At 42.8% G+C, this 25610-nt stretch overlaps 2 protein-coding genes across 3 annotated transcripts in view; one reads left to right on the plus strand and one right to left on the minus strand.

The window, feature by feature from the left end:
• BTD (biotinidase) lies at positions 1–13841 on the minus strand. 2 transcript variants are annotated; one of them, XM_088654121.1, is made up of 4 exons: positions 13708–13841; positions 5620–5845; positions 4363–4512; positions 1–1232 (listed from the first exon to the last, which is right to left on the minus strand). In XM_088654121.1, exons 1-4 carry the CDS (start codon positions 13761–13763, stop codon positions 39–41), a joined length of 1626 nt encoding a protein of 541 aa, XP_088510247.1. In that variant the 5' UTR covers positions 13764–13841; the 3' UTR covers positions 1–38. The 2 variants fall into 2 exon arrangements, with proteins under 2 accessions (XP_088510247.1, XP_034986196.1); XM_035130305.3 differs by lacking the exon at positions 13708–13841 and adding an exon at positions 12808–12948.
• Positions 12814–25610, plus strand: part of HACL1 (2-hydroxyacyl-CoA lyase 1) — a 27579-nt gene continuing 14782 nt past the window's right edge. Inside the window, exons 1-7 of the mRNA XM_035130302.3 lie at positions 12814–12949; positions 16521–16625; positions 19856–19896; positions 20655–20735; positions 21759–21831; positions 24384–24461; positions 25412–25506. Coding sequence (XP_034986193.3) covers positions 12878–12949; positions 16521–16625; positions 19856–19896; positions 20655–20735; positions 21759–21831; positions 24384–24461; positions 25412–25506 — 545 coding nt within the window. The 5' untranslated portion in view covers positions 12814–12877. The remainder of the gene's footprint in view (positions 12950–16520; positions 16626–19855; positions 19897–20654; positions 20736–21758; positions 21832–24383; positions 24462–25411; positions 25507–25610) is intronic.

A 25610-nucleotide genomic window follows, 5' to 3' on the forward strand; every position in this document is an offset into this window, starting at 1 on the left:
TCCATTGGACAATGATCTCCTTTTATTAAGCTCCTAAATTATTCATTTTGACACGTGGCTTTTGGTTGCACCAAATGCTTATTATAGTCCTTCTCATACCATCGTCCATATAAACCGGCTGTTATTAAGCCAGAAGATGCTCCCTTTTTCTGCATGACATAGTAGTTCTTTTCCCAACCCAGATAGTCTGCAAAGTCTAGAGTGATGCCAGACTTCAGCAAGAGAGGGAAGACAAAAGCAGTGCTGAAATTCCCTTGCAGCTGAAAATCTATCCGTTCAGTAGCCTTTGTGACTTCTTGCCCACAACTCGTATAGTTGAGGGTGCCGCACTTCACTAACGCACAAGCTTGTACATAGTATGTTCCGTGAACTCCATGAAGGCCATCAAATACTCCTAAAGCATAGAGTTCCTTTGATACAAACAGTCTCTGGTAACTTAAGGAACAGCACAGAGTATTGGAACAGACCTGGATCTCTCCTTCAGCTTCCATTATGGGCATAAAAGTGAAATTGTCATACATCATTTTGCCATGAAATATAGGTGGAGCTTCCTGGGCTCCTTTCTCAACTTTTTCACAGTGGGCTTCTTGATCCTCCTTATGACAAATCTGATGGTCCATAGGAGAGTTTGAAAAACTTGTTTGCATGTTACTGTTGGTTTCATGCCCTGATGTAATAGGGATTTTGGCCACTATAAGCTTGCCTTTATCACTCTCCATGTTATAATAAATGAATGATTCTGATGGTGTGTATATACCACTCCCTGTCATACCCAAGTCAGGACGATGAATATTCGCTGCCAAAAGATTGATGTTGAAAGTAACTGCAAATGCTTGTTGAAATTCTACAGCGGACAGAAGCGGAAGCTGGTTCATCCATGCAGTAGGATACACAACCTGTTTTAAATTGTATTCCTTGATAAGCTTCACAGTGGGCTCATAGAACAGGATGTCAAAGCAAGTGAAAATTCCAAATTTGCCTGCAAAAGGCGTATTAAAAATAGTGTAATCTACCTCTGGCGGAGTATCAAAGGCACATTCAAAATACAGGTTTTGTTTTCGGTATCTTGCTATGAGTGTACCACTGTCACTAAATACTACGTTTGTGTTAAAGTGGTATCTCCCATCTGGTGGGCATTGGCGATCACCGTGATTGCAGGGCTGCTTGGTTCCTAAGTTTGCCACTAAAAACACTTGATTCTTCAGTGCCATACAGCTGAGTCGGTGGAGAACCTAGGGGGCAAAATAAATACATATTCTGTTGCATCAATAGATATAAGCATTGAGTAGTCCTATGAATTGGCTGTTGGATCAAACACAAATTAAACATGTATGCTTGTATATATGATCCCCCCCCCTTATAATGGTTCCCTATGAAGATATCTTTAGTGCTCTCTACTCAGAAGTAAGTGTGCAGAGATAACTGAAGCCATTTCCTGATTTTGGCAATATGTTTTGGGCTTCGCTCCAAAATATTAAATCACTGTGCTTAAACTTCTCTATTCATTAATTACTTTGAATGCTATTGTTAGAGGGACTGTAGTATTGAGAAATTTAAAGCACTGCATTTTTTTAGTTAAATAAATTTTAAGTGGCTGACAGATCTAACTTTGGCACCACCAGAAGAGGCAACATCTCTCTCTCTAGGTTGTATTCAGGAAAGCCATTCTGCAAGTGGAACAACTGTTCATGCAATGCAACTTTGGTCTCTCCTTCCCCCACTTAGCCTCCTCTGCATCTGCTCTGGGTCCCCCACCAAGCAGATTTGGGGAGGGAACAGGTGGAGGAGAGAGAGAGGGGATGTTCTGCTGCACATGAGGAAGTTGTTCCACTCGTGCAATGACTTCATTGGAGTCAACCTTGTGACAGTAGACACTTGTTTTGTTTTTAAAAAGTAGGAAATTTTTTAGCAAATGCAAGTTGGAGGAAATCTAAAATGAATATTAGTTTTTTTTATTCAACTGATTTTGAAAGAAAATGCAACATTTGGAACACTTCAAAACTTGAAACTTTATAAGATTCTGCATATTCTGTCAGCAATATAATTGACACTGCAGCTGTATACATCTCTGCTTACTAGTAAGCCCCGTTTGGTTAGAGCAGGCACCCCCAAACTGCGGCCCTCCAGATGTTTTGGCCTACAACTCCCATGATCCCTAGCTAACAATTTCTTTTCTTTGTTTTTAACTATTAGGGCACTGCAGGGTGCTGATGTTATAATATTACTGGGTGCCAGATTGAATTGGATTCTACACTTTGGTCTTCCTCCAAGATTTCAGTCAGATGTAAAGATTATCCAGGTATTCAAACAGAGCCATAATAAAGAACCAGTCAAGGGTATGACACAGTCTAGGGCAGGCCCCCCAAACTGCGGCACTCCAGATGTTTTGGCCTACAACTCCCATGTTCCCTAGCTAACAGGACCAGTGGTCGGGGAAGATGGGAATTGTAGTCCAAAACTTCTGGAGGGCCGAAGTTTAGGGATGCCTGGGTTGGAGCAGGGTGCTGATAATTTCAAGGCCATGGGTTCTATCCCCATATGGGCCAGCTGCATTGCAGTGGGTTGGACTAGATGATCCTCAGGGTGTCTTCCAACTCTACAATTCTATGACACCATGGCAGGGGTCGGCAAACTACAGCCCCTGGGCTGGATCAGGCCCGCCAGGGTTCTAAATCCAGCTCGCCTGACCATTAAAAACCTGCTGTGAAGCCGAGACTCCCAGTGATGGCAACGGGAGGAAGAGGCCGAGCAGCGGTGGTTTACCTCAGCGCGGGGACGTCACTGCCAATCAAACGCCGTGCCACGCTTAGGTAAACCAGGTTTGATTGGCAGAGCCACCGCCGCTCGGCCTCTTCCTCCCACCGCTGCCACCCTGGTGCTCCTGTGGCTGCTGCCGCTCTGCTTCCCTGTGAGGGGGGTGACAGCGGCATTCCTGGAGGAGGACAGCCGGCCTGGGCTAGGGCTCGCTGGGGCCACCGCCACGCTCCCATTGGCGGCCGACGTGACGATGGAGGATGATGAGACCGGCAGCGAAGTGGCCCAGGCGCCAGCCTTCACCCCTGGGGAGTAGGAGGATGAAGGGGCAGAAACGCCCGCACAAGGCAGCAGCTGCAGGTGAGGCACCAGCTTGTCCTTGTCTCCGTGCTCCTTGAAGAGGTGCACTGGGCAGTGTGTGCAGCTCTCGGTCAGCTCCTGCAGGCTCCCGGCTTCCAAAGGGTCCAGCTCCCATGAGCGCACCAGTCCACTCTCCAAAACTTCCCATCCGGCCCCCGACAGTGTCTGAGGGACAGTGAACTGGCCCCCTGTTTAAAAAGTTTGAGGACCTCTACACTATGGGTTTGATGGGACAATCCCAAATAAGCATATATAGGATTTCAGCCTAAGAAAGCTATCTTCTTATCAATTCAGCTTACTCTAGCAGGGGTGAACATTATACAAAAAAAAATATTCTGTGGGGTAAACAAAACCCATATGTAACATTTGCAGCTGTATGCTTCGTGATTTGTAGGCTATACACATTCTGATCGAATGTGCCAACCATACATTTTGACAGCGCCCTATCGCCTGTTTGAAGAAACTGAATCCAGGTCCAGCCCAGGAAGTGATCAATACTGCCACCAGCGGACAGAGTTAATGGTTTTTGATCCTTGTGCAATGCACTATACAGAATTTCTTCTGCTGCACACAAAAGGCTTGGGTAGAGTCGGGGTAGATTTCGTTTTCCAGAATTATAATTTTCTAAACCACAGATTTCTTGAAAATCATATTACTTACTCATAACAGTTGTCTAGCTTAGAATAACAAAGTTGGGTTTTGTTTGTTGTTTTTAATGGAAACCTACATATGCAGTTTGAATGTACAAAACATTGTTCTGTTCAGAAACTCTTGTGTTAGCTCCAAATACATTCTAAATCCTCAGGGGAAAATGTGTTACAGCATTTCCATCTTAACTTAGTTGCAGCTGTCTGCAAAAAGCAAGTTTAAATGTGGTTGTGCTTGGTACCTGTAGCAGGTAGGAGGTGTATTAACAGCCAAACATAGTTAAGTGATAGAAATCAATGGGTGTGCATTTACAGTGTGCATAGTTAAGTGATAGAAATCAATGGGTGTGCATTTAATTAACAGTTTGATTGCATCTACATTTACCTTAACTTCATACTTACCGTAGTTAGAGATTGAAATTGACTGTAAACAAAAATGCTTTGAGATGCAATGCCAATATTACATCAGGCAGTGCGACAGAAAGCACTAGTGAAACAGAGCAGCAAAATATCACTAAGGAATAGAGTGTCACTCTATATATTCCACTAAAGCAAATAATATCCAGGTTTTTTCCAGTTCTGCAACAGTTATAACAGATACCTCTGTGTCATTGAACAAGTATTCTTCTTTGCATGGATTCCATGTTACAGAGTCAGGGTATGGAATGAAATCCAAGTAAGGATAAATAGAAGTCCTGGTGAAGTTGAAGCCATGAATTCCATCTTCAGGAAAGACAATTATCTGTGCTCCCTGATAGCAAACAAAAATAAAATAAAGACAGCTGTCAGAATAAAAAAAGGAAAGGTGCCTTGAAATCTCTTTAAGAAGACTTAAATGGTTGTGCAGATTGCATTAATCTCATTCAAGTGTTGCTGATCATCAAAACACACAGAACACTGTGTTACTTCCATTTAAATTGCTGTTGTTGTTTTTAAGATAGTTGTAAGACCTTGAACCTACTACTATGAATTAGAAGATCATATGTGGCTTTACAGTGGAAATGAGGGAATGACCGCAAAACACACTCCAGTTTCTTTTTGGCTAAAATCCACAAACTACTTGCCCAGAAGCAATTTCACCAAAACTTTGGGGATCTACACCAGAACTGTTTGGAAGTGTGAAATGATTCAACTTGATTGGAAGGAAACATAGCATTTAGACACAGACAGCTGTATCATATGCAGATTTTAAAGGGGATCCTTGCCTTCTTGAAGCAGCATGGTACCGTAGGTGCTCCAACATGGTGCTATGGATCAAAAGCTCTGTGTTCTTGTAACATACCTGACTTCAGTAGCAAACCCCACACAAGTAACTGTGTGGTGGATTCACTTGGTTAGGAAAACCTTCAGTTGCAGGTGCAGGGCATCCAAGCAGGATGTATGTTAGGGGTCCCCAACTTTCTTTAGGCCCGTGTGCCCATTTGGAAATTTGAAACTTGTGGGCACTGCTGCAATAGTCGTAAACAATATGTAAGTTGCTCAGAAAAACTGGTCAAAAGGCAGAGGTTAGGCCTGAGCCTCAGCTACTTCAAAGGTAAGCACCTTCATAGGGGAAAGTATGAGTGCATCCTGTTCAAATCATCACATTCTCAGTTAATCTAAAAATTAAAAAGCTAAGATAAGCTGGTGCCTCTTCAAAATCCTAGTAAATTATTCACTAATAGTTCCGAAAGAAAAGCCATTATGGAAGAAAAACACAGGAGCTCCGTGACTCTGGAAGAACTTGCTCAAGATTCTGTAGGTTTCATCCAGCACCTCCAATACATATGCCTACAAATGCTCCTGTAACAATAAAGCAATTAATCTCTTAGGCACATGTTACTTAAAATGATTGCAAGGCGATTAATTATTGTGGTACCTGTTTAACAGCAGCAGTTACTTGCTCTTCGTAAATGTCTAGGTTTCTGTTCATCAGCTGCAATGCAGACCTTCGACTGGTAACAGCTGTTGGATTGGGATTCAGGATGACATGATGTTCGTACACAGCAGCAATGTAATATCCTCTGTGAACATCTGCGGAGAGAACTTGGAAGCAGGCCAGGACGAGCATGCAGCAACTGCCCAAAGTGATGCCTGCCATGATTCTAGAAGGGGGGAGGGCGACATATTTATGTGGAACATAGTTGAGTACAATCATAGAGTTGGAAGGAGGGTTTACATGTCTTTAGCCCAACACCCTGCTCAGTGGATGATCTACAATGCAGCTGCAGCATCAGTGACAGATGTCGTTGATGTCCAGAATCACCTTATATGCCTCTGGTGAAAGAGAACTCTTAAGATTGAGATGAAATCAAAGCCTGAAATCCCCCCCCCCAATGGATTCAGCTTGGCTTTCAGATAACATGCTGGCTTTCAGATATTTGTATACTGAAAGCAGTTATCATGTAACCTGTAATCTTGTCCGGGTTACATATACACCGTTCTTTCAACCATTCTTCATCAGACTTAGTTTCCAGATCCTCACCAGACACATTCCAGTTTGCCATTGTCCTTTTTAGAAAGTGGTGCCCGGAATTGGACACGGTAACCCAAACCAACAAGGCAAGAAGATGCGTTGTAAACTTCTAACGTCCATTGCTCCTACCATATTTACGGTAGCTGAGAGCAGAGTGATGAGATCCACTTGTAATACTCCAACTGGATATTACAATTGCTTAATAATAATAATAATAATTTATTTATACCCCACCCATCTGGCCGGGTCCCCCCCCACCCTTTTTTACAGGATGATCCATAAATATTAGCACTTATTATATACTAATTGATAAAAATGTGCATCAGTCATGTTGGAGCTATTCCGCTTCTGGGAGAGGATAGCAACTATAGTAGATAATTTATCTCTAGGTAATATTGTCACAAGTGTTAAAGCAATCCCCAACACTGTATGTGTTCTGATAAAAGGGCAAAGTTAGAATCAGAGAATTGTCGAGGCTGCTGACACCAGCTTTTCCTGACAAGCCCCAAAATGGTGACTGGGAGGATGGGAGGGAATGAAAAGTATGCAGTAGTCGGCGTTACTTAAACTGCAATGTGCAAAAGATGTTCCTTGAACAATGAAATAGTTCCTTGTAGAACAAACAAGGCCTGAAGCAGTAGCCTGGTGATTATTAAGAGGACAAGTTGGAGAGGTAGAGGTCAGCTTCAGATGTGCTTGGAGAGACTGACAGTCTCGACCCATTTCATTATTGGTTTAGGCTCCAGTTTGGGACCAGATCGGCCTTGACTCATTACAGTCAAATCTCAGATCCCGAATGCCTCCGTTTTGGCTCCCGAACGCCGAAAACCCAGAAGTAAATGCTCCGGTTTTTGAATGTTTTTCAGAAGTCGGACATCCGACATGGCTTCTGCTTGAGTGACGGAAGCTCCTGCAACCAATCAGAAGCTGCGCCTCAGTTGTCAAACATTTCAGAAGCCAAATGGGCTTCCAGAATGGATTACGTTCAACAACCGAGGTTTGACTCTACAGGGGTTTTTCCCCCATCCAGAACTCAACCCAGTTCTGGCACTTCTCAGATGGACACCATTGCCTGGTGAGTTCCTCTTTTTCTACAAAAATAGCACCGACTCATTATATCCTCCAGGAGAGAAACAGCGGAAGCACGACCTGGTTGATTTTCTTGGCCTTCTAAGCAGTTTTGGATATTGTTAACCATGGTTCCAGAAGATGGCACTGTTCAACTACATGACTGTTCATTCACGGGGTCCTTCGAAGTTCCAACTTGGGTTGGAGGAGGGGAGATCTCCCCTTCCCACACCATCTTCAGTCACTTTGGGAGGAGGAGGAATGATAGCAGCTCTCTCCTCTGCCTTCCTCTGGAGCTCAAAGCCTTTGTGGAGGCTGGTGAGGGCTTCGACCAGCCGAAGGGGGAGGATGAACAGGAGGAGGTTGTGACTGAGCTGGAGCTAGACCAGGACGGTGCATTCTTGTCACCTAGAACCAGGCACCACATTTGCAAATGGGAGCAGACCTACTCGCCCCGTCAGAAAATGTGTTTGGAATACCTGTATTGGCATTCTCGCAAGGCAACGAAGTCCTTTGAGTGTGTGTGTCACACCTTGTCTTTAAAAGCTTGGCAATAGGGGTGTGGGAACTTCTTGGAACACCTTTGTTGCTCCTGAACGTCTCGCTCCTGAACTCCTGAATTGTGTTGCTGAGCTTGTGCCATTACTTGCCTGAATAAATATCTCGTTTCTTATAAGAAAGAGCCTCTGGCTGCATGCGTTGGACAATAGCCAGGACAGTGGCCACCGTTAAAAGCACCAATTGTTCATGCATTTCTGTTGGAGAAATTATGTTGGAGAGTTGGAAAGCGTCAGTTGCCTCAGGAAGCCAGCAGTCAGTCACTGCAAAATGGATAGATATAAACGGCGTGCATTTGGCACAGTCCATCAAGCCGTTTTGCAGCCTCTTTCATGTCAATAGAGTTAGCTCAAACACCATTGACACAAATGGAGGTTAAGTGGCAGCTGCAGTGGTGGCTGCGTGTCCCAGAAGGGTTATAGTGTTTAGCACAGAGAGTCATGTCAAAATTCAAAGGGCAAAAAATAACTGGAAAATAATAAATATGCTGTAATCAAGAATTAATTTAAAAGGGATCAAAAAAGCTTTATGTTAGCCAAAGCAAAATGTTTTGATACATGAATATAGACAAACTAAGTAATAAAGTTTTGCCTTACAAAGAGCTGTAAAGATAGAAGCACATCAGTACACCCAAGTCAAACTGGGGGAAAATCAGTCCAGAAAAAACATTTTATCGATGCATGTCATTGTGCTTTGTTGTTCTTTACTATTGAACTATGTTCAGCTCGATCAACTTTTACCACTGAAGCATGGGAAATCGTGGAATATAATTCCAAAAGGCATTTGGGAAGTGAACTAAAACCCGGTGCTATTACTAGCATTTGGCCCTTGGAAGTTTTCCAGTTATACAAAAAAAAAAACAAAAAACAAATGACCCTGCATAGGATCAAAGGCACGGACAAACACCCAACATCCAATCCTGCAGGATAATGTAATGTTGAATGCAAAAAAGTATACAGAAACATATGTGCGTGTGTTGCTAAGTTAACAGCCATGTATGTAGCAATATTCCTTTCATCAGCTTTGCATTTGTTTGCTTGCATTAGCAGATAAGAAAAATGAAGCTGATTTTTAGGGATGGGAAAGCATATATTCCTGTATGGTCCTCTTATATGCAATTCCACTGAAAGAAAGTATTGTGGAGGGTACAAAAATGTGGGAGATTTGCAGTCAAACCTAACAAAGATAGTTTGAACATGAAGGGTTTAAGGATCAGTTAAGGCTCAGTGAAAGGGACGAGGTAAGACTTGTTTCCTGTTCTTTTCTCTCCCCACCCCTGCTCTCTCTCCCCACATTGCAAACAAGGCAGCAAACTTATCTGAGGCTGTCTTTGCTGAATTTCTACCCAAGAACATTTACCTGTATTTTATTTGCTGCTAAGGACAACGCATGCCTGTAAGTAAATTATATTTTAAACTTACTTTAGTGTGTGATCTGTTTCTTTGCACCAGGATTAAAAGGAAGCCAGCTGCCTCAAGTAGCTAGAATGTTTTAAAAGGCTTAAAAGCCTGTTCCTAGGCTTCACTAAATCTGTCTAACGATGTGATTTAAACTCTGCTACTAGAGCTCTTTATTTGCAAGCCTTGCATTTTGAAAAACAGACACAAGCCATTTTTCTTTTGTTTGTTAGCCAATACATGTGGGTCTGTAGAGGATTAAATATACAGTAATTAATATATCCTCTTATCAATACCCACTTCAACCTCCATGTGGGATGGACAAATGGTTCCCTTTTGGACTACTATAAAGCAATGGATATTGTTATCCCTTCAATAATACCAGTGCCCATTCTCCAGCTACTGGTGCCATATTCCTTTCCAAGCAAAATTACAAGAACAGACCAAATGCAAAACAAGTCTGGTCTTTTGTGTCTGACAAAGGCCAGATCCAGATTATCTAGATTCTGGAGCAGGAAAGTTCAGCCTCTGTAACAGTGGTGAATAGCTGGGACTTTGCTAATTGCATATTAAACATGTCTGGCAAATGACCAGGCATCTGGCCATTTTGTCTCCTTATAATGTGATGGCTGCTGATGGGTAATAATATGAAATATTTTTCTGTCTGAGCTAAAATCTGATTCAAGTCTTACTTTAGAACCTGGTAAAGTCACATGATTAAAAAACCAAAATTTTAAAAACCAATGTGATAAAATTATGTTAAGTGTGATTTGTAAAATGAGTGATCTCCTAGTGGTGTTGATGTATCAGAAACACAAATGTACAAATCCGCCCTAAGACTGGGCATGTACCTCTTATCCTGTGACAAAATATTCTGCATGAGAACACAAAAAAACAAAGAAGACTGTGTTCTTGTTCACATACAAACTGTAAATGGTAAATGGCTTCTCATTCTGAAGCCAACTCCCAACTGGAAACCGAAATGAGCTTTGCCTGCTTTCCAGGAATGAAAACTCTAGTTCTCCTTAAACTCTCCTTCCTCTCCCCCCGCGTGCAGCCCACATGTGCCCTTCAGAGGGTCTCAGACCACTTACTTTCTAACTAGACTGCAGTCTGAGGTTACTAGAAACAAATGCTTGCAATCAAACATTTTTGTACTCATTCCCCTGCAAAGTTCTGTACTACAGAAGTAACACAGAATACTAGTCTCCTGAGATCTTCAAGAAAAGGTTCTTCTTTGAATGCCCCTATCATTTGAAGTGTGTATTGGGGGAAAGGGCCTACTTGATGGTGGCACCCCATGATGAAATGCTCTCCCCAGGGAGGCTTGCCTGACACCTATATTGATGTCACTTCAATACGAAGCAAATACCTTCTGTTTTAACCAGATTCTTTAATCAGCAATACATTTGTTTTATGCTGTTTGGTTTTGGTTTTTAATTCCACTGGCTGCTTTTATATTATGGTGTTTTACTGTTTCTGTTTTAATGTGTTTCACTGTCTTTTTGACTTTTTGTAAGCTGCCCTGAGAACCTGTGGGGAGCTTAGGCAATAAGCCTTAGAACCTTCCAACATACATACATACATACATACATACATACATACATACATACATGAACAGGCTGGGATCCGAATCCCTTATTTAAGCACACCAGGGTCTCTTTTATTTGATCTGCAAACTCTTACACCATATTATAAGCAGCTTTCAAAAGTCCCTTCGGTTTCAAAGGGTTTTGTCACATGGTTGTTATTCAATAAAAATAAGCCTAAAGCCCCCTTGGACATGCAGAACCAGTGCTTTTTTTCTGGGGGAATGCAGGGGTACGCATGCCCCTAAACATTTTGTGAATCTAAGTTTGACCTCATTGAGGGGCAATATTTCAATATGAATAGGAAAATGAGAGTACCCCTAAACATTTTTAAGGGAAAAACACTGTGCAGAACTAAGCACGTGTTCCTATGAATCCCAGGCATAATATTCTACAACATGGCCTTAGAAAATGGCAATGCTACCCATCTATACCACAACCATCCATTTATTAATGATTGCTACGTAATTTTCATAATGCAGAACAGACAAAAACAGAATGCTACACCTTGAAATGTACTGAAATAATAGACTGGCTTCTCCAGTTTTTAAGTGTGGTCATATCTAGAAATAATTTGCAAGAAAGTTGTGAGAGCTTCGTGGGGAAACTTCAGTTTCTCACCATACCACGGCTGCTGGTGCAGCTGTTGAAAGACAAGATACAGATGGGGAAGATATAATTCTTATCACTAGGAATGTTACACAGTGGTTTAGATAACTAGCTTGCCCATTTAAAATATTCCTTTTCAAGTCTGTTTTTTAATTTTTTAAAAAATAAGAAAAGCTGTAGTTCAAAAATAGACCATGTGCATGCAGAAGGTCCCAGTTTCAACTACTGACATCTCCAGGTAGGGCTAGCTGGGAGATCCACCTGTCCTGGAGAACTGCTGTCAGTCAGTGTAGACAGCACTAAGCTAGCAGGACCCAATGGTCTAATTCGGGATACGGCAGCTTCCTATGTTAAAACGGTACAAAGTTTAACAGAGGCACCTGATAATATAATTATTTCCCCCCCCCCAAAAAAATCCAGCTTTTCGAGGTCAGGCGGCTTCACAAAGCAATTTGCAGTAGCATTAAAACATGTTGTTGTTGTTGTTGTTTTAAAAAAATCCCATTCGATAAAAACCTGCAATGGATAAAACATCTATAAAAGCTAAACTAAAACTTGAAATTGATAAGAGCAAGGAGTGCAGTCCCCCTTCTCCACTACAAAGAGCAACTTGTGTGTTATAGGACTGGGAAGACATCCCGAATTGCTGCTAATTTTTCACAGCAGACGCATTACACAGGAACATAGCTGCCAAGTTATCCCTTTTTTTTAAGGGAAATTCCATTATGCTGCATAGGCTTCCTCGCGAGAAAAGGGAAAACTTGGCAGCTATGCACAGGAACACCCATTAAAGCCGATCACGAACTTATTCTTATCCTTTTGCTGGCAGGTGAAGACCTTCTTCCAACAGGTTTTGGGGTCCTGGCTGCTTTTAATGAGGGGGCTGGTGCTATGCTGTTTTTGTTTATTCTCTTGTTTTAATAGCGTGTGTGTGTGCGCGCACGCGCGCACACACACATATTACAGATAGATAATTTCAATTCTTTTAATGGTTGTTTTTAATGGTTGTTCTTATTTGTTCTGCAATCCGCCTTGAGTCCCTGTCAGATAAATAATAATCGCCCCACAACTCCTATTGCGGCTCCTGCAAGCAAAAAACCTCAGCCACGCATCTGCCTTCCGTGTTCCCAATTTGCTGATTCGGATTGGCTAAGCAGAAGCCAATCGAGAGCCTTTCTTCGCAGCGTTCCCCCCTCCCCCGCCCAACGCTTCTCCTCAGAGTGCGGGGTGGGTTGAGGCGGGCTGCTCCAACGGCCCCGCCCCTTTAACTTCCCCCACCTATTAGCTATTCCCGAAGCCTTTTCCTATTGAACGGAGGGGCACGTCAATCAAGCGGTTAGCGCTTCTCTCATTGGCCGATGGAGCCGTACCTCAGCGTGTTTTGAAGGTAGCCTGCCGCTTGTCTCTCCCTTTCCTCGGGAAAAGACGGTTGTGGAAGCGATGGCTCCGGCAGGGCAGGAAGAAGAATGTGTCAGCGGGGCTCAGATCATCGCGGAAGCGCTGAAGATGCAAGTAAGAAACGCTCTTGGGTGACCCTTGAACTCCGGAAGCCAACCCGGAAATATTACGTGGTTCCTACGGAGAGCGGGAAGGAGCATTTCTTTCGAAAAAGCGTAGTTTTACGTGAAGGGTTCTAGTCCCTGTCGAGGACGTGTAGCCCAAAATGCATCTGAAGGATATCCTGTTTAGGGAAGTTTTTAAAGTTTTATCGTGATTGTAATACAGTACTGTATTCTGTTGGGAGCAGCCCAGAGTGGCTGGGGTATAAATATATTATTATTATTATTATTTCCCAATATGCAGTTCTGGATTTACGTATAAACTAAACAAGCTATAGCTTAGGACCCCACTCTCTTGCCCCCCCCCCCAAATTAAAGGAATTTTCCCCAAAAAATATAAGATAAAAAACAAAACCTACATACAGCAACAGTGTTTTGTGTTGTGTAGGCGCCTATTTGTTATCTGCAAATGGCTTTAGATACCTATTAGGTCCATAAATTATCATATAGCATATATTCAACCCGAAAAACGGCGACACTTTGTTGTTGACAAAGGCTAGCTGGACATATAAAGGGACCCATTACCTTCAGTACCTTCAAACCTAAATCTGTCTCTGCCAATATGCAATTGGGGGGGGGGTGAAACAGCAACAGGAGAGCCCCATCGTGGATGGTTTAAAATTTAAACGAGTCTTGTCACTGTTTGGGCCCCGCTCGTTTTAAGGGGTTGTTACTACCCTGTCACTTGCTTCTCGCGTTCTCAGCACGTACCTGTCGAGCTGCTGTGCTGCTTGCAGTGTAGCCTGTCTAGGTTTGCCTCTCGTCATGCCTCTCGTTACACAAGAAGGTGGAGGGAGGATAAAAAGAATTAATTAATCCGGGAAGGCGTCCGGGATTACTGGATTTAGGTGAAAGATCACAGCATGCCAGGAGAAGCAATAGCAGAGTGGTAAAGAGCACAAGACGCCCCGTGTCTGCCCGCCCTTTTGCCTCCAGTTGAAAAGGTTCTTGTAGGTGGAGATGGGGAACAGATCCCTGCCTGGAAACCCCTGGATAAAGTTTTGTAGACAATATTAGGCAAGACAAAAGTTTTGACCTGGTATGAGACGGCTTCTTTTTTTTAATTTTCCCCCTTTTTTATTTGGACAAAGTAATAATCATAAATAATAAGAATAAAAATGTGCACCCCACCAATGAGACTACAGTGGTACCTCGGTTTATGAACACAATTGGTTCCGGAAGTCTGTTCATAAACTGAAGCGAACTTTCCCATTGAAAGTAATGGAAAGTGAATTAATCCGTTCCAGACAGTCCGTGGAGTACTTAAACTGAAGCGTTCATAAACTGAAGCAAACTTTCCCATTGAAAGTAATGGAAAGTGGATTAATCCGTTCCAGATGGGTCCGCGGAGTACTTAAACTGAAGCGTTCATAAACTGAAGCATGGGTGTAATTGGTTCCGGAAGTCTGTTCATAAACTGAAGCGAACTTTCCCATTGAAAGTAATGGAAAGTGGATTAATCCGTTCCAGACGGGTCCGCGGAGTACTTAAACTGAAGCGTTCATAAACTGAAGCATGGGTGTAATTGGTTCCAGAAGTCTGTTCATAAACTGAAGCGTTCATAAACTGAAGCAAACTTTCCCATTGAAAGTAATGGAAAATGAATTAATCCGTTCCAGATGGGTCCGTGGCGTTCATAAACCGAAAATTCATAAACCGAGGTGTTCATAAACCGAGGTTCCACTGTATTCCATTGTAACTATCCAACCTCCCAAAATTTCAGCACCTTTTGTGATGGTTTGACCCCTTTCCGTTTTAACAGTACAAATTCTATAAACACCCTCCGTATCTTCTTAGAACAGGCTTCCTCAACCTCGCCCTCCAGATATTTTGAGACTACAATTCCCATCATCCCTGACCACTGGTCCTGCTAGCCCGGGATCATGGGAGTTGTAGGCCAAAAAACATGTGGAGGGCCGAAGCTGAGGAAGCCTGCCTTAGAATAATTTATCTTGCAAATTCCCCACCTTACCTTAATGGCACATGTTAATTTATCATTAATAGCTATATCCCACACCTCTTTATACCATTCTTCCATTTTATATCCCGCTTGTCCCTTCCACTTTGTAGCTATAACAATTTGTGCAATAACGTTCCCACATCATCAAGGACCCAGTGATCAACCATTAACTAAAGCTTGAGTAAAATAAAATTATAAATGATTTTCCAGATAATGCTTCAGAAAAGAAGAAGACGTTTTTGCTAACGAGGCTTACTTCTTATGCCCATTGATAGAAAGGCCGTTGCTTAATAAGTTAATCATTATACGCAATCGCTTCAGCAGAATAAGCTCAGGGTTTATTGCCCTTTAGAAGTATCACATTGTCAGCAACCTGGGCATTCATATGTAACTGCTTTCAGCGAACCGTGCTTTAGCTGACTTGGCTTCCTTCATATGGCCTTGTCTTCCTTTTGGTGGCCCAGATCACCTGGATGACATCATACAAGCCAGAAAGGTACATACTGGCAGTAAACACCTATATTATGTACAAGTTTAGTATATATTGGCATATCATACATAATAGCTGCATTCAGGAAGAATACCAAATTGTGGCTTGGGCCTATATGAGCAAGCTTGAGAAGCCTTGGGTCCTTTCACAATTTCCTTATAAACCATAATGGGTAAACCTAGTTTTTTGTCCATGCAAGGATTCGAAACCAAGATTCACTGTGAGATCACTCAGAAGAGCATTTCTTTTGTATAAAGAACATCCATATGTTGATCATCAGCTATGTTGCCTAAATTTCTGGCAACCCCACAAACTGTTTTACTGAAGATGGGAATAGTCTACTTCATACAACATCTGGAAAGCTTTCTTCTGCTGTTTCTGTAGGAAACTGGGTGGTTGCATGTATTAGCTCAGGGGTTGGCTTTTTTTTTTTTTAGCAGCGGGCCGGTCCACTGTCCCTCAGACCTTGTGGTGGGCCAAAGAAGTGGCACAGGGGGTTGGGGGCTGGAAGAAGAGGCGAGGGGGGCAAGTAGTCTTCCCCCCAGCCCCAGCCGCTGCACTTACCTTCCCAGGGGTTGCCACTGCCACCACCGCTGCTGCTGCTGCTTCTCGTGGGTGGGCAGAGCAAGCTTGTCTGCTCCGCTCTGTGGCCCACAGGAGCACCAGGGCAGCAACGGTGACGGAAGAAAGAGGTCGAGCAGCAGCGGCTCTGCCGGTGACGGGAAGAAGAGGCCAAGCAGCAGCGGCTCTACCAATCAAACGCCACGCCTGGTTTACCTGAGCGTGGGACAGGGACATCTCTGCCAATCAAACGCCGCTGAGGTAAACCAGGTGCGGCGTTTGATTGGTAGAGCCGCTGCTGCTCGGCCTCTTCCTCCTGTCGCCATTGCCAGGAGTCTCGGATTCGTGGCGCAGGCCAGATTTAGGACCCGGGTGGGCCTGATCCAGCCCAGGGACCGTAGTTTGCAGACCCCTGTATTACAGTAGCTGCTCAAGTGTTCTCAGCTCATCTTGGTCATGCATTCATACAACAGCTTATTTTTTTTTAATTATTACTACCGGTATTTATTTCAGAACATCGAGTATATGTTTGGCATTGTTGGTGTTCCAGTGATTGAAGTAGCAGTTGCTGCTCAAGCAAGTGGAATTAAATATATTGGAATGCGCAATGAACAAGCTGTAAGTATCTTCAGTGGCCTTGTTTGCTAGCCAGGCCTCGATCTGAGCCTATACATCTGAAAATGAGAATGATGTGCAGTACTCAGTCACGTATAGTCTTTCACCAATGCTTTTTATACACTTAAACCGAGGTATGACTGTATGTGGTTGTGGAAGCTGCAATCTGTTACAGGAAACCCAGCATAGGGTGGGGCAGAGGGCTTCTTAACATTTTCTTTGTCTTGCATCCTACCCACCAACAAAATAATGCATCTTAGTTGCTTCCCTGCAAGGGAAAAATACTGTCATTTGATCCTAATAGTCCCCCCCCCCAAAAATGAGTATGAATGTAACAACTCTGGTGGGGTATACTCTGAGAAGTATGATGTGACCACAGATTTTTCTGACCACTCTGAACTCAGATCTCATGGCTCGCCACCTCTGTTTCCAAAATGCAATGAATTGCCTTTGTGCTACAAATATTCTGAATTACAAAAACATATAAGTATGGCATATAATATGCACACACACACACGTATACAGTGAGAGAGAAATTACCATATTTTACTGTGTACAAGACTAGGTTTAAAATTGGAGCTCGTCTTATACATGGGTAGTGCTGAGGGGTGTTTTCTTAATTTGGAGTCCCCCAAAATAGGGGGGACTTAATACATGGGGTCGTCTTATACATGGAAAAATGTGCTAATTTACCTGTAAATGGTTTTGAGAGCTGCCCCATGTTAATAAAGGTCCAGTGTTTTAACATTTGAAGAACCCAAACTGACAACTGGGTTATTATCAGAGGGCAGAGTAGCAAGAGGTATAGTTTGTTTTTTGTGTGGGCTCTGGCTGAAGCTTTCCATAATCCTTCCCAGTGATGCCACATGGCAGGATACTGTATGTGAATTTCATTGAGTTACAGCAGCATAAATTTGAAAATTGCGTAACCAGAGGCAGCGCTGACAAGATTGCCTAATTGCAAGGGAAAGTGCCATTCACTCTACCTGCAAAGTTTTGTGTGTCACTTTAGCCTGTCAGTTTCTTTGACAATGTGTCGTTGCCATGGCACCCTGCTTGTGAGGTACAAAGAGCCTTGCTTATGAAACGCCCACTCCGTATATCTTTAAACATTTGTACGTTGCCATGTTTTTCTTTCAGAAGGAGAAGGGAAACACATGTCACATTAAATTGCCTTCTGGTTTCTGAGTAGTAATCATTTTCTCCCCTCTTCTGTTCGTCAAAGGTATTATGTAAAAACTGCATTCTCACCCACCATGTTGAATCTAAATTGCTGCCTCAATATTCTACTCCTACACTAAGCTTTCTGGACTTACCTATTGGTTATTTAACCATGCCTGCTCATCCCTGCTCACATATGTGCATATATTTTGGGGTAGGGATTGAGCGCTTTCTATATGTAGAAAGAGAGACTATTTTACATCTAATCTAGATAACTGTTGTGGGGAGGATTGACCCCTTTCCCCAAATGATCAACCAAACTGCTTGAATTTGCAGTGCCATAGGCTCTCATATAAATTGGTGGTATTTTTATTTTTGCACAGTGCATAGATTCTTGTTTTGGAATATGACACATCTAGCTCAGGAGAAGTTGCACACCTCACGATTCTGCTAAATTTGCTCCTCATCCCACCTGCCAGAGCCTGATGTAATAGAAATTCTAGGCCTCTGAGGTGAGGAGCAGGGGTGTGTTTGCAGTTCACATTAAGCCATGCTTATAATCGAAGAAGGCACTTAACCCCTTTTTTTGTACATGACCGCAGCAGCTAGAATAGTCTATGCGAAAAAGTGGGAAGAAAAAGAGGTACCCACAAAAGAAATCTGGCGGAATATACTGATAGAACTAGCAACCATAACCATGAAAATAAGAAATGAAGATGAGATGCAGCTAAGAGAAGAGTGGAAGTGTTTTGGAGAATATCTTAGAGGCTACTATACTCAATTTAACCTGTGTGTGTGTTTGCAACCATTTCACACCTTTTTATTTTATTTTATTTACATCCTTATTATATTTCTATAAATTTGCCTGGTAGCACTTTTTACTGGATGGCTTACAGCATAAAATGATAGACTACAGTTTTAAAATGTGGTATAAAAAACTTCCAGCAGAGAGAGAGAGAAACAGCGGTTCAGAAGGCAGGTTTCCAAGGGGCCTGGGAGCATGATAGTGTCTTTACTTGGGGGTGAAGTTACTATAAAAACAGCACAAGGCAAGCCTCCCTGGGAATAGTGTTACACAGTTGGGATGCTACCACTGAGAAAAGGCCACCCATTTCACTGACAAGACCTCAAAAAATGATCTCAATTTTCTTTTAACCTAAATTTTATTCCTCTGAGCTGTCTCCCAATCTGAGATGCATAAACTTTAGTTGTGCAGTTTCAACTACTCACAGAACAGCAGGAAAGCAAAACAGGATTATTGAGTGTTCGGTTATTTAAAAAAAAAAGTCCCAAACTTAATTCATTTGTTGCACCTACTATAATATTTTTGTAGAATAAGGTCAATTGTAATGAAACAGATAACATTCTCGTTTAATAGTTTCTAGACTGAAATAGCTGCCCACTCGAATCCAAGTAGTGCAGTTTTGTTTCCACAGCGCTGATGGAGCAATTTCTACCGTTTCCCCCTCTCTTGCTTACCGCAATTTCCCTACTGTTTCTCTTGGATGCCACCTGCTGGCATATGGGAAAAATCGTCATAGAAGTAGTCCAAAGTGACTGTCCATAATACTGGTTGAAAAAATGTGCAGAGATTTCCATCTGCGTGCTTGCATAACACTTGTTTATGCAATGCTAGTACAAGCAGTAGCACATGGGAGATCTGCTTTCAGAGGAAATGTTTCTGCTATGTAAAATAAGTTGGGTGATACCCTTGACTGGACAAATTTCTGTTTTTGTAAAGGATATGAGTCATCTACACGGTGCCCATGGGAGTGCAAAGGCATTCACTTCTGCCCGTAGGTTCCACCTCCCCCTAGCCCTCCCCAGCTGAAATGAGTCTTAAAAGAACCTTTCTATTGTAGCTATGAAAATCTGAGTTCAGAAGCTGTGTCAATTCTAGTTCACATGTGGACATCTTTGTGTGCTGAGCATAGTCCATTTACTTCAATTGAACATCTGTAGGAAGTCCTCTCAGCTTACTAGTTGGGGGTGTTTAAGGGTGACTTTTTTATATAACTACAAAAATCCCATTCACCAGCTTGCTGATAAATATTTGTTTTATTTTTCAATAGGCTGCCTATGCTGCCTCTGCAGTTGGGTATCTGACAGGCAGGTAAGGTGCTTCCTTGTGTTTGTCTTCAGAGTCAACAATTCTTTGAAAGGCAAAAACAATCCTGGTTCTATCATCATCATCATCAGGAATTGATTTCTAGGACTTTGTAGTTGCCTTCCAGAGTTCCAAGCTTTCGCTCTTTGTACACCAGTATTTTGCTATCTGTATGCCCATAAAGTGTGCAGTCCTTACAAACACGTGTGTGTGTGTGTGTGTGTGTGTCAGGCCAGTACTAGGGAGCAGTGGCCTGGAAATGCCTCTATCTACTTCCCACTTTACAAAGTTTTCTCTACTCCAAACCTGTGTATATGTGCAGCAAGTGTTTCTCTCCATTAGTTTTTTTTTAAGTCCACTTTTAGAAAACGTAACCTAAACAAATAAAAAGGATGAAAAGGAAATGGTTGCTGAAGGTCCTGAAGTTTTCCCTTCTGCAAAAATATGCAATTGCACATCAGCTTCCATGATAATTTTTGGGTTGTGGCCATTACTAAGGAGATACATTCACAGAAAGGAGTCACACCCCTCCTCTCTTACTCATATGCACATACTTCCCCGGAGCCTCTCTGACTTTCCTGTATGGTGTGTTGATTAACATTTGTAGCCTGCCTCTGTCCTTCCAAATTAATTCTTCAGCATGATGTCCTAAGACAGTGTTTCCTCATGATGCATTTAGAGTAATTTGCTCCCCTGCCTGCTAAATCTGTGTGTTCATTCCATACATTTTTATATACTTTCTTTGTTTTTCCCTTTGTCTCTAGGCCTGGCGTATGTCTTGTAGTTTCTGGTCCTGGCCTCATACATGCTCTAGGTGGAATGGCAAATGCAAACATGAATTGCTGGTAATGAACCTGTGGTTTATTTTTGTTTTTGATCGACTTGTTAGTCCAATTTCTAATTAATCTGAAGTTGCAATACAAATCATGTGTCATGAAAGCCAGATAAAATGTCATTTTTCTTCTGCTTCTTTACTCTCTCTCTCTCTCTCTCTGTGTACTGTTTTAAACAGGTAGGGCATTGTGCTAGGACAGCATATAAATACATATGGTGACGTGTCCATAGATTTCAGATCTTTTTTACAGCTGCCAAGTTCATTATCATACAGGAAAAGAGCTCGATACTTTAGGAAATCTATCAGCTGAGTCATGTCGGCTATGTGACCAATATAATCACCGTAACTTGGTTTAAAGATGTTGTTTATGACAGCATCTTATCCTTTATGTGCAGTGTCTGTCTAGCACATGAGAACATTATCGCTTGGTAACTATCATATCATCTGGTAGGGCAAGAGGCATCTTGTTTATCCAGTCATAAAAGAGGAGGCAAAAATCTCTTAATCTTTTTGGGGAAGCAATTCAACCTTTCTCTGTGTGTTTTTTCCCTCTCCAAAAAACTGCCAGCTGTAATATTAGGCAAACTGGTGATATGACAAGTTGAATCCTGTATGAATCTTGTTTTGAAGTGATGAAAGCTTCCAAGGCCAAATCATAAGTAAGATAGTGAGATTGGGCCCAAAATGGTGATGGTCCTAATTCAAAAGATCCTCCCGCACAGCAGCATTAATTGGAGTCATCATCTTGGAAGTGCCAACTACCTGTGTTGGAAGGCAGGACTAGATTGAGCCTTCTATCTCCCCTCTCCTCTGACTCCCCCAACAGCTGGTGAGTCTGTCAAAGGCTGTCTAAGCTGAGCATGCTTACAATTTCTTAGAAGATTCCTGGGCCCAATCACCATGGATTCCTGGGTACCAGATGCTGGGGTTTATGCCATGCTGCCATTTTCAGGATCAAGGTGAAACTGTGTGTCAGAGTCTTGATCATTCATGACCCCTGGTTCCAATAAATGGTTTTTTCCCCTCTCCCCAGGCCTTTGATTATTATTGGAGGTTCCTCGGACAGAAATCAAGAAACGATGGGAGCTTTCCAAGAATTTCCACAGGTACACAGCTTGGTCACTTTTTCCTCCGTAAAGATGTTGCCTGAAATGGTTTAGGGTATTCGATCTGTGGAACTGGCACTGCTACAAATGCCACATAATACCCATTCCACATAGGTAAGAAATTTATCTTTAAGTGTGGCAGTACCACAATTTGGAACTCCCTGCCTATTGATTTCAGTACTGTTTTTTGCACCTGCTAAAACCATTTTTGTTTAGACATGCCTACCCAGATATTTAAACAAAGATGGTTTTAGCAGGTGCCAAACACAGTGCTCGGTCCCAGTTCCTGTCAACCTAGCAGTTTGAAAGCATGTCAAAGTGCAAGTAGATAAATAGGTACTGTTACAGCGGGAAGGTAAATGGCGTTTCCGTGTGCTGCTCTGGTTCACCAGAAGCGGCTTAGTCATGCTGGCCACATGACCTGGAAGCTGTACGCTGGCTCCCTCGGCCAATAACGCGAGATGAGCACCGCAACCCCAGAGTCGGTCACGACTGGACCTAATGGTCAGGGGTCCCTTTACCTTTACCCAGATATCTAGAATGCTGGTATGTTTTAGTTTAATCCTGGTTTTAATTTTCTGAATGTTTCACTAGATTTCACTAACAATTTTATTGTTTCATTCTTTTTGAAACCGCCTTGAGTTGTTTTACAAACAAGTGGTATATAAACGTTAGAAAAAATAAAATAAACATATATTAAATTAATGATTGAGTTTATTTGTTTTATAAAATCTTTTGTTATTCATTGTTGTTGTTTAATTTATGAATCATTTTCCTTGAGACATCCCAGAACAATTTACAATACAGCATCAACATGTATAAAACTACTGCATGTAAAAAACCAATTTAAAAGAACTACCCTCTCAACACATATATAGTCACTTCAGATCCAATACAGATGCCAACTGGGATAAAGATCTCCACTTAGAAGGCTTGTTGAAAGAGGAAAGTCTTCAACAGGCACCAAAAGGACAATAGAAAAGCCACCTATATAGTGGAAGGGAGTTCCAGAGTTTAGGTCAGGGGTCCCCAAACTACGGCCCCCGGGCCGGATGCGACCCAATTGGCCTCCCAATCCGGCCCGCGACGACCACCGCCGCCCGCTGCCGCCCGCTCTTACGGCGCGCGGCGACGATCTTCAAAATCGGCAAAAAATCGCCGAAAATCCTTTGTGCACATGCGTATGGGCCTCTCCCGACCCAGAAGAGGTCATTTCCGATGCACTTCCGGGTCGGGGGAGGCCCATACGCATGCGCACAAAGGATTTTCGGCGATTTTTTCCCGACCGTGTGCGTGTGCGCATGCGCACGGGCGCGCACTCCCCCGCCCTCCGGCCCGCTGCGCACGCACTCCCCTACCCTCCGGCCCGAAGCCCGGTAAGTCTGGGGACCCCTGGTTTAGGTGCTGCAGCACCCAAGGCCCGATTCTGACATTGTGCAGAATGGATGTCCTGATGGGATCTGTCACATGCCCTCTCTTGCAGAAAACACCAATTGGTTGGATTTAAAGGCTGTTGTGTTTTTTTGTAGAATCTTTCTTTTACTTTTACTTTTACCACATAACACCGGTCTTGAAAGACCTACATTGGCTCCCAGTACGTTTCAGAGCACATTTCAAAGTGTTGGTGCTGACCTTTAAAGCCCTAAACGGCCTCGGTCCAGTATACCTGAAGGAGTGTCTCCACCCCCATCGTTCTGCCCGGACACTGAGGTCCAGCGCCGAGGGCCTTCTGGCAGTTTCCTCACTGCGAGAAGTGAAGTTTCAGGGAACCAGGCAGAGGGCCTTCTCGGTAGTGGCACCCGCCCTGTGGAACGCCCTCCCACCAGATGTCAAAGAGAAAAACAGACTTTTAGAAGACATCTGAAGGCAGCCCTGTTTAGAAGAAGAATAAGAGTTTGGATTTGATATCCCGCTTTATCACTACCCGAAGGAGTCTCAAAGCGGCTAACAATCTCCTTTCCCCTCCTCCCCCACAACAGACACCCTGTGAGGTGGGTGGGGCTGAGAGACCTCAGAGAAGTGTGACTTGCCCAAGGTCACCCAGCAGCTGCATGTGGAGCAGCGGAGACGCGAACCCGGTTCCCCAGATTACGAGTCTACCTCTCTTAACCACTACACCACACGGGATCTCCAGGGAATGTTTAATAGAGTATTGTATTTTAATATTGTGTTGGAAGCCGCCCAGAGTGGCTGGAGAAACCCAGCCAGATGGGCGGGGTATAAATAATAAATTATTATTATTATTATTATTATTATTATTACTGAATATTGCATGTTAACATAGCGTTTTCTGGCGTCTGTGATACCTAATTTTAGAGGCTGCATGGCGCTGAATTCCAGCTCCTGCAGAGCAATAGCCAATGAGGGCCACTGCCGTCATTCCCCACTTGTGGGCTTTCCCAAGACATCCCTTTGGATCACTAGGAAACAGAATGTCGAGGAAACCTTTGGTTGGTTCCAGCTGAGCTACTTCTTTTCAATAAAACTCATGATGTGATAAATTGAGAAAGAGGTAATAGTTCGATTTAGCATATGCGTTTGCTTGAATCTAGGTTGAAGCTTGTCGGCTGTACAGCAAATTTTCTGCCAGACCCAGCAGTCTTGAAGGTATCCCTGCCGCAATTGAGAAGGTATGAAGCAGTTGGAAAGCATTGATACTTGCTCCTCAGCATTCAGCTCTGTAGGCCAGGCAACCAGAAGTAGAATATTACAGGGGCAGTGCATTATAGTAGATCGTAGGTGACATCTTGATAGAATTGGCACACCTCTTGCTGGTACATCTTGAACAGTAAGTTGTAGAATCATCCAATAAATGTAGAAAACATCCAGTGCTTTTGAAGATGTTAAAACTTTACATGTGCCATTTTGCATATATAGCAGGCAGTGCAACCCTCTGCATGTCTACTCAGACGTAAACCTCACTGAGTTTAATGACACTTGCTTAAAGGCAAGCATGTGTTATAGGACTGCAGCCTAAAAGTGGAAACAATACTCCATCTGCTCTCAGAAAAGCCTCTTGTTCATTTTTGGGAACACTGCATTATTCTCCCAAAATACTATACAAAACACGCACAGAGTGCTTAACTCTATAATCCTTCCAGTTACTCTATCGTGGAATGCCACAGAGTAGCCTTGTAGGTTTATTTTTGTGGCTGACGCATTTATTCTCTAAACTTTCCAGGAAACAGTTTTGTAAAGTTCCCTGCTACAACTGCTTCAATTGTTTGAGCCACCGTTTGAGTCTTTAGTCAATAGGAGTTTCAAGGAGGGTTGGCTCAGCCTATGGCATGCACTGGAACAAAAAGAATCCAGAGAAACTGAAGAACAGCTCCAGGGCATTTACATGGGGGTCATGTTACTTAAAATAGGCGATTTTGACAGTTACTCCAGATTGAACAGTGGCTACAGATGGCTGCAAACTGAATCCAGTAGCTTTCTTGTTCTCCAAGCTGGATAATAAGTTTAGCCATTGCATACAAATTTGAAATCTGGTGGTGTGTTTTTGTTTTTGTTTTTTTAAAAAAATGTTTAATTATTGTTAGCACATTTATGTTCTTTTCTCTCTCTCTCATCAATCTAGGCTGTCAGAAATAGCATCTATGGTCGCCCAGGTGCCTGTTACATTGACATACCAGGAGACTTTGTAAATATGCAGGTGAAGAAGAACTCTGTCAAGTGAGTCCTTTATTGTTAAGATGAGTGCTTGTTTCCTATTATTTAAAAAAAGGGTGTGGGGGTGTGCTCGATTGTAATTTTCCCTGGGGTTGAGACCGCTGCAG

Source organism: Zootoca vivipara, chromosome 11 (assembly GCF_965207765.1).
Source record: "Zootoca vivipara chromosome 11, rZooViv2.hap1.1, whole genome shotgun sequence".
Classification (NCBI taxonomy): Eukaryota; Metazoa; Chordata; class Lepidosauria; order Squamata; family Lacertidae; genus Zootoca; species Zootoca vivipara.

What these genes read in the sequence shown, in the direction of transcription:
- BTD (XM_088654121.1), bottom strand. Translation starts at nt 13,763, where the DNA reads ATGACGAGAGGCAAACCTAGACAGGCTACACTGCAAGCAGCACAGCAG. An exon ending in GCAGCACAGCAGCTCGACAG is followed by an intron (nt 5,846 to 13,707) that starts GTACGTGCTGAG and finishes CCCCCCTTCTAG; the next exon opens with AATCATGGCAGGCATCACTT. An exon ending in ACTTGTTCAATGACACAGAG is followed by an intron (nt 1,233 to 4,362) that starts GTATCTGTTATA and finishes TTTGCCCCCTAG; the next exon opens with GTTCTCCACCGACTCAGCTG.